The sequence below is a fragment of the Panicum virgatum genome, chromosome 5N, assembly GCF_016808335.1.
Source record: "Panicum virgatum strain AP13 chromosome 5N, P.virgatum_v5, whole genome shotgun sequence".
Taxonomy (NCBI): Eukaryota; Viridiplantae; Streptophyta; class Magnoliopsida; order Poales; family Poaceae; genus Panicum; species Panicum virgatum.
The window spans coordinates 45,379,672-45,388,344 of record NC_053149.1 but is presented as its reverse complement, the minus strand read 5'-3'; the positions used below and the strand labels follow the sequence as shown (position 1 = coordinate 45,388,344).

The window sequence follows — 8,673 nt, the reverse complement described above, 5'->3', positions numbered from 1 at the left end:
AGTCTCAGCAGAGGTCGGAAGTTCCAACTAGGGGTCGGAAGTTCCAACCCCATCAGAAGTGCCCATGTTCTTCCGACAACAGGTGCTCGGCCTACTGATTTAGGTGGGGTCGGAAGTTCTGACCCCCTTCGGAAGTTTCTTACTCCCTCCGACAAAGGGTTCTCGGCCAAGAGTTTATCAACTGATCGGAAGTTCCGACAATGTGTCGGAATTCTAACCATGTGTCGGAAGTTCTGATAATCACTTAACAGTAGAGTAACGGCTAGCTTTTGGGGCTCGGGTATATATACCTTCTCACCCCTTTCTTCCGTTGTTGCTGACCACAACGAACAAAACACTCACTCAAGCTTCCAAAACTTCTCCCCAATCCTTCCAAGAGCTAATCCTTGACTTGATTCGAGCTAGAGCTTGGGTGTGAGCAAGATTTGAGTGTGAACTTGAGATTTTGACTTGTGAGTGCGGCCAAGTTCATCTCAAGAGCGCAGAAGCATCTCCATTCATCGATTCGCGTTTGCTACTCTTGAAGCTTGCTTTTAGACGATTAGGCGTCGCCTGTGGAGTGCCCTCTTGTGTGTGAGCGTCCCAGGAAATTTATATTACCCCGTCCTTTGTGGACTTTGCTAGTAAGTTACTTAATCCTTCTAAGTGGTTGATTGGGTGAGGAAAAATGGTTAGAGGGCAACCTTGCTCTTTGTGAGCTCATCAACGAAGACATAGCTTCTTTAGTGGAAGTGAACTTCGGGATAAATCTGGTGTCAACTTGTTTCTATTGCTTCCATATTGTTCTTGTTGACTTTGATCTTGTTTTGTCACGATCTACTCTTTCAAGTTGTTTTTGTGCACGAGATCACTTGCAGGGTACTCTAGGACTCATTGGTGAACTTTTGATTCAAACGGATTTTTTGGTTTCATCTTAAATTTTGCATCTTGTTTTATTTCATTTGTATTGTCGGAAGTTCCTTCATAGTGTCAGAAGTTCCGACAGGATTAACTTGTGCGAAGAATTTTTCAAGGTTTGCATATTCATCTATTCAACCCCCTAGGCATCACCAAGATCTTTTCATTGACCCGTACTAAAATGGTTTCATGGGTTTTCAAATTTAGATCTGGTACTAAAATAGCTTTGTGCCAGCTTTAGTACCATACCAAATTATGACCGTCCTAACATGCTAGGATGGAAGGGTCATTTTTCTTATAGTCAATGGTGAAGCAATCTTTTTGGTAGAGTTGAAGCCCTTTAGGAAAACATTTTGGAAAATATCTTCTTGGTGGCAATATGGATAATTTTTGGGGGCAACTAATGCTTGGCAGGGAGAAACAGGTGAAGCCCTTATTTTTTACTCATTCCCCCACAGCGTAAGCTGTTTAGGATTTCAGGAGACCTTACTACTGGTGAAGCCTTACCAAACCGGCCTCAGTTGGCCGACAGGATCGGCAATCGATCACGGTGGCTTTCGGTTTTGAGCTGGACGAGGTTATCACACATCTGAATCGTCATAACTCTGGCTTCGTTTGGATGTCGATATTAGAGAACTTGGCATTGAATTGGGGTTCAATACCAAATCAGATTACGTATTGAAATGGCTCAATACCAAAGCGGTTGTTTGGATGCATGTGCAATTGCTAGATGAAATTTGGATAAATATTAATTCGTGTTTGGATGTGCATACCCAAAAATTGAAAATCGACCCATCTTCCATACACTGCTCCTCCACTCCCTACATGTCCGCCGTGCAGGTCGTAGACTCCAGCGATGCCTCTCCCTGCAGCACTGCTCCTCCGCTCCCTGCAAGTCCACTCTAGGTCCATCCTGCTGGAGAAGGGGCGCAAGGGAGCAGCGCGGTGGCAGTGGAGCGATGCAGGGAAGCGCAGCAGCAGTGTAGCGGTGCCGCGGCGGAGCGTAGGGAAGCGGCGTGGTAGCAGTAGAGGGGCCGCGACAGAGGAGGGGCGCGGTGGAGGAGGGAGGTGGCTACAAAGGGGCGAGGTGGAGCGACGCAGCGGCGAAGGGGCAGGGAAGCAGAGGCGAGAGGGGGGAGCAGAGAGGAGTGGCCCGCTGGTGAAGAGGCTAGGGGAGCAGAGGCAAGCGACGTGGCAACGTAGGGGGCGGTAGAGCAGAGAGGAACAACGCGGCAACGAAGGTTTCAGGGGAGCGGAGGCGAGCGCTACGTTAGCAAAATAGCGGGGGAGCAGAGGCGAGCGACGTGATGGCAAAGCAGCAGGGGGAGTAGAGACAAGCAGCATCGAGGTAGCGGGAGGGGTCGGGAAAATCAAATGCACAGGAATATAGAGGGTCAGGGGTCGGAATCGTGGGAGAGGGTCGAGCAGTACGTTGAATACCGCATGGTATTGGAGTTAAATTCCAATACCAATTCCTGGAGCATCCAAAGAGCTGATATTGGGTACAGCCAATACCAATTCCAAATTCAAGTCCCCAATATCTACATCCAAACAGTAACTTACCGAAAACGAGCATGCCAAAGATCCTGATTCCTGACATGGTAATTCATCAAAACAAAAGCTTGAATGGGCATATAGAGACCTATGCCGATTCTCTCATGTTAGATCGTAGCTCGCCCACAAACACGGCGAATCAAAAAACTGTTCAGGCATGTTTCCGTGCCCTGAAGCAAGATGGAGGGAAAAAAAAGGAGCAGTCTCAATGTAAACGATAGTCTCAGTTCTGTAGCAAAGCTACCCAGGCGTCTATAGCTTTAGAGCTCACAAAAATGGAAACACAGCACAAACTGCGACAGAACCACGACTACCTTCTGCCATAACTCAGGTGATGGTGGTCTTACAAAAGATGGGCAGGCGGCTGATCATTTCTTTGTAGCAGCCTGTCCAATAAATTTCGTAAGGACATAGCAATCTGGTGGCGTTATGTTCATGTAGTAGTTATGTATCGTCTGTGTTATTTCGAACCCAAACTTCTTGTAGAAAGCGATGGCATCGTCGTTGTTTGTCTGAACATGCAAGTATATCTCAGAGATGTTCTGCTTCGCAGAGAGATCAAAAACATGGTTCAGCAACTTCGTCCCTGTCAACATAAAATCAACCAATTATAAGATGGTATGGATCCTATTGCAGTAAATTTTTATGTGCAAAGTGCGAATTTTCAGAATTATGTTTTTCTCTTTGCAAATTGTAGCCCAACCATGGGGAGTCAACAAAAAAATATTCATATTCTTTTTCTACTACCATCCATCTTCGAAAGCAAAAACAGCACAGGTAGCAAACAGAAGTTCATAAGGAATATCATACAGATACAAACTTTCTTATCGAATGTGTTCTTGCTCTTCTGAAGACTTCTAAAACTGCTATGTGGGCCTATTTGCTTTTAGTATGCACTCAAGTGTAAACAGCAGAAATTGTGGTAGAATGTCCACATGTAGTATTAGATTTGATTGTTGACTCCTAAAACTCAAACTGTTAGACCCCGACCTCCTCAAGGCGTAGCTGTGGTGGACAGGAGGCCGAGGCGAGGGCTCCCGGCGGCGGCGCGGCTGCGACGCCGTCGTGGCTGGCGTCGAGCGGAGGAGCAGAGCAAGAGCGAGGAGTGTACGCATGGGAGAAGCCAGAAGATCTATGGATCTCCAACTTAACTGTCTTACACGATGTCTTAGCATACATATACGACTTGCCTAACAACTACCTGACACACACGATCTAAAAAGGTAACTGGCGAGGAGCGTGCGTCTGGGCGCCAAGTCGTTCTCGTCTCCTTCAGCCACGCTCCTTTCTCCTTCTCTTGTAGCCTTGGCCGGTCATAACATCTCTCCCGTCCTCCGGAAACAGCTCGTCCTCGAGCTGGAAATCTGGGTACGTAGCTTGAAAGTCTGGAGTGACGCGGCGAAGCTTTGATTTGAACACTTTGTCTTGCTGTTGAAGCGTGCGCCCGTGCTGGAGGGGTGGTGAAACTGGAGTTGCTGTTGGTGGCGTCTCATGAAAAGGTTTGAGAACCCCGACATGAAATACATCATGAATACGGGCTTCAGTAGGCTGGCGGAGCTGGTATGCAACTTCGCCTATCCGTTCAATGATTTGAAACGGTCCTGTGGGCAGTTCAAACACATCCTGGAATGACGCCAGGAGTGGATCCATTAGTGGCTGATCCTGGTTTGTGATGGTGTGGAGACGATTAGTAGATGGAAAGTCATTCCTTGGAGACCCCAATCCTCTCCAAAGCACCTTGTGGCCACGGTAGCAGAAGGACATGCACAATTCATCAAAGTCGCACAGTACTGGTCCCAATCTCTTGAGGAAAGAAATGCCCAGAACCATATCATAATGATCCAATGGAATAGCATAACAGTGTAAGGCAAAGAACTCGTCACCGATGCATGTGGCCACATCTCGTGCCAATCCACGACATGCGACCTTGTCCCCGTTGGCTACGATGACACTTGCCCCTGGGCTGTCATGAAAGTGCAGTCCTATTTGCTGAGCTGCTGCCATGTTGATGAAATTGGTTGTTGATCCGGAGTCGAGCAGTGCAACTAGCTGGTACTCTCCAATGGTGACATAGACCTTCATTGTCTCATTTGTTGAAATTCCAGCAATGGCGTGTAGCGAGATCAATGGTGGCTGCTCAACAAGCTGCTGACTATCCTGCTGAATATCCTCTTGTGCAAGAACACGCTCGTCATCGGGGTCTGACACTTCAAGGTAAAACAAACGTGGGCACTGATGTCCTCTTGTATACTGCTCATCACAGTTATAGCATAGTCCTTGCCGACGACGTTCCGCCATCTCATTGGGGCTGAGACGACGGAGTGGTCGTGGAGGAGGTTGGACCGTTGCAGTGTGGGAGGCAGCCGGAGTTGTGGCCGATGGCACTGCAGGTGTGGCCGGTGCAGGTAGCGCTGGACGCTGTGGAACAGCTTGTTGAAAACGCGACGGAGTTGGAGCGGTGGGTGCCGTTGCACGGCGCTCAAATGCTCTGGCCAAGGACATGGCTTTTTGGAGATCCATTGAGGCCTGGAGCTCCACATCTATGCGCAATGAGTCTGGTAGCCCTCCAGTGAACAATTGTACTTGCTGTGCCGAGGAGAGTTGCCCCGCGTGAGCCATGCGCGACTGAAAAGCTTCTTGGTAGAGTTCCACCGAGCCTTGGAATGGAAGTCGAGCGAGTGCCGCGAGGTGATTAGTCCCCAGTGCTGGGCCGAAGCGCTGCTGGCATAAAGTCTTGAATGTTGGCCACGAAATGCCGCCGGCATAGCTTGGATCACGCTCCAACATGTAGTACCAGTGCTGGGCAACACCGGTCATGTGGAACGAAGCGAGGCTGACCTTGTGCTGCTCAAGAGTGTGCTGGGCATGGAAAAAATGGTCACAGCGATTCAGCCAGCCCAAGCGATCTTCCTTGCCGTCAAATGTCGGAAATGACAGCTTGTAATAGCGAGGAACGCCCATAGGGTCATCAGATTCCTTGCTGGTATATGGTGGAACGGTTTGGTGGGTGTGGAAAGGGGGAATTGGGGATGGCGAGTGTGGAAATTGGATGTGGGTGATGGGAACAGCAGGGGAGGTGGAGGTGGAGGTGGTGGTAGTGAGAACCACAGAGGCAGGCGGCGGCGCTGGGGGCAGAGTACCAAATCCCGGCATGCCGTAGGGACATGCCGACGGGTGTGGCGAAGAAGGCCCAGCGGAGGATGGTCCCGCAGCATGGGCCCAGGAAAGCGGCGGCGTTGGCACGGGGCCGCTTCCCAGGAGCGGAAACAACGAAGGGGAAACTCCGCCCACAGAGGTGGTCGGCGGCGCGGGAAGCACATTACCGAATCCCGGCATGCCGTATGGAAAGACCGACGGATGTGGCGCGGAAGGCCCGGCGGATGATGGCCCCGCGGCATGCGCCCAGGGAAACGGCGGCGTGGGTCCAGCGCCGACTCCCAGGGGCGGAAACGGCGACGGGGGAGGACCGCCGGCGGAGGTGCGGACCTCGACGTCGGCGAGCCGTGAGGAAAATTGGCTCATTTGGCGCTGCAATCCGTAGATTGCAGTGGTGAGAGTGTTAAGGGCGGATTCTTGGGGCGGATTGGTTTGCGGAGCGGTGGTGGAAAGCGGTGGAGCAGCACTTGCGGAAGCGACGGCGGTGGCGGCGGAGGTCCTAAACATGGCGATGGAGTCTGATACCAGATTGTTAGACCCCGACCTCCTCAAGGCGTAGCTGTGGTGGACAGGAGGCCGAGGCGAGGGCTCCCGGCGGCGGCGCGGCTGCGACGCCGTCGTGGCCGGCGTCGAGCGGAGTTGCAGAGCAAGAGCGAGGAGCGTACGCAGGGGAGAAGCCAGAAGATCTATTGATCTCCAACTTAACTGTCTTACACGATGTCTTAGCATACATATACGACTTGCCTAACAACTACCTGATACACATGATCTAAAAAGGTAACTGGCGAGGAGCGTGCGTCTGGGCGCCAAGTCGTTCTCGTCTCCTTCAGCCACGCTCCTTTCTCCTTCTCTTGTAGCCTTGGCCGGTCATAACACAAACTGGAATCCATGACGCTCAACAGCAAGAAAATAAATAGCAGTCAACAAGTGGTGTTACCTTAGTATTTTAGCAGGCTCGGTAACAATCAAAAGAGTAAAGGTGACTAGTTTTGAGGGAAAGGAACTGCTGTCAAAGGCTTAACCTTATAGGCATAGCCAAGGCTTAAAACATGTGTAGATTTCAGAAAAAACGAAAATACACCGGTACTGGCAAAATCCTAGACAAAGTCGTTATCATGCTACAATTATTGCACGATGAGTTTTAACCTTCCTGTCTAAGTTAGAAAGTATTTTATTTGACATAGAAAGAACAATCAAGTAACAACACTGATTATTTAACATGAGGGTTCAGTTGTACTAAAGAACAAGCAAACTAATTTTATTCTGTTTTTTGTGTAGTCATACTTGCAGATTATTGCTTAAGATTGAAAAGCATCAGCAATATGCACCAACTCTAGCAGTTAAATGCAAACAAGTTGAGAAGATACTAACATGAATGGTACCAGCAATATGAAATCACCCTAGCAAGTACAGTGAACCACATTCTTAAAGGTCACTTAACAATATTAACAATAATATTGTCCACTAAACAGCGCATAAGATGTTCCATACAACATAAAAGCATCTTCCATGAAGTTGGTAAGACTACTACTTTTTTTAGGCTATGTGTTGAAAGAAGGTATGATGTTAGAACATTGTTAACAAAGTTAAGATAAATTCTAGAATAAAACAGCAGTGGTGCATTTTAATCTGCATTGTTAACAAAGTTAAGATAAATTCTAGAATAAAACAGCAGTGGTGCATTTTAATCTGTATATAACTATACTATAATGCAATTATTTCACAATGTTAACTATCAGGAACAGATGTGTGCATACTCAAGATGTAATCACCACATATCTATCCAAATCAATGATGATGTACGCATATCTATTCACTTCCGAGGTGTTCCCATCTAACATAGCAAACAGGTTGATCACTTCACATCACTGAAAAACATGAAATAGACAGGAAAACACTCACCGATACCAAGGCCACGATATGGTGCCAATACACCCAAGGTCATGATGTAAACTCGGACAGCCCCTCCTTCCTTCTTCTCCAGGCGACACGCTATCGCACCGACACATATATCACTGTAGTAAGCTGCATACAAATGCAAGGAAACGAGCATAAGTTACCAGCATCACTCATCCAGAGGGCCGCAACCAGTTCAATCCGGAATCAGCTGGACCCAAGTCCCAACAGACGAATAGTATAAACAGTATCTGCCCCCAAAAGCATCCGTACAACCTGGGGCAATCACACTTCACTGCCCAGTCTAAAAACCACAGCTACCCGGACCCTCCAAGATCGGCGCTAATCAAACAAATCACCCTCTTTACAAATCACATTCGTCTGAATCCTAACTGCTTGTTCTTAATCAAGCCGCAAATGCTCATAGGTTGGGACTCTAATCGTAGATCCAATGACTCCAGGGAACCAATCGTGGATAGAATAATCGAACAAGGAACAAAAGGAGGGCGAGATGGAGAGGAGAGGGGTGGGATGGGTGGACGGGCGCACCGAGCTTGGAGAAGTCCTTGGATGCGATGGTGTCCTGGTAGTACTTGTCGTTATAGCGGACGGGGAAGAGCGCCGTGTTGAGCTTCTTGAGCTGCATCACGTTCTTGTCCCGGACGCCGTCCAGCGACGCCCGCTCGGCACCGCCCCCGCCGCCGCCCTTATCCTTGCTCGCGGCGGACTCCCCGTCCCCAGCGCCCATCCTCGCACTCCCTCCTTCCCGTAAGGCACCTGTCCTCTTTCTTCCTTGGCCCCGCTCCCTCTCTATCTCTCTCTCTCTCTCTCTCTCTCTCGCGCGCGCGCGCGCGCGGAGTTCGAGAGTAGCGTGCGGCGCGAGCAAGGCGGCGGCGGTGTCTGGCTGACCTTCCCCTCTCTGGTGCGGTTGGTCTCCCAGCCAAAAACCCTTCCTCCGGCTCTCCTTGCCTGTCTGGCTGCTCCCGGCTCCTCTCGCTGCCAAGTGGGTCCCACCTGCAGCCGCCGTGGAGCGGTGGTCTGCAAAGAGCCAAAGATGTTGCGTTGCGTGCACTTGCAACCAGATCATGCCTTCTTTCTTTATTCTCCTTTTTAGCTTCTTCTAGTTAGAAAGTGATGCGAGTATTTCCAAATTCCAAGCGAGATCATTTT

General features: G+C 49.5%; 1 protein-coding gene across 1 annotated transcript; it reads right to left on the bottom strand.

Moving 5' to 3' along the window:
* Positions 1-2,634: 2,634 nt before the first annotated feature.
* On the bottom strand, positions 2,635-8,450 carry LOC120673038 (N-alpha-acetyltransferase 50-like). Its single transcript, XM_039953722.1, has 3 exons — positions 8,053-8,450; positions 7,510-7,632; positions 2,635-3,037 (listed from the first exon to the last, which is right to left on the bottom strand). The coding sequence occupies exons 1-3, from the start codon at positions 8,249-8,251 to the stop codon at positions 2,820-2,822; spliced, it is 540 nt and encodes a 179-aa protein (XP_039809656.1). The 5' UTR covers positions 8,252-8,450; the 3' UTR covers positions 2,635-2,819.
* Between the last annotated feature and the right edge of the window lie 223 nt (positions 8,451-8,673).

Bases quoted from the DNA above. Each gene is read 5' to 3' on its own strand.
- LOC120673038 (XM_039953722.1), bottom strand. From the start codon at position 8,251: ATGGGCGCTGGGGACGGGGAGTCCGCCGCGAGCAAGGATAAGGGCGGC. The intron at 7,633-8,052 runs GTGCGCCCGTCC...ATTTGTATGCAG, and splicing joins CAAGGACTTCTCCAAGCTCG to CTTACTACAGTGATATATGT. The intron at 3,038-7,509 runs GTGAGTGTTTTC...TTATGTTGACAG, and splicing joins ATATCGTGGCCTTGGTATCG to GGACGAAGTTGCTGAACCAT.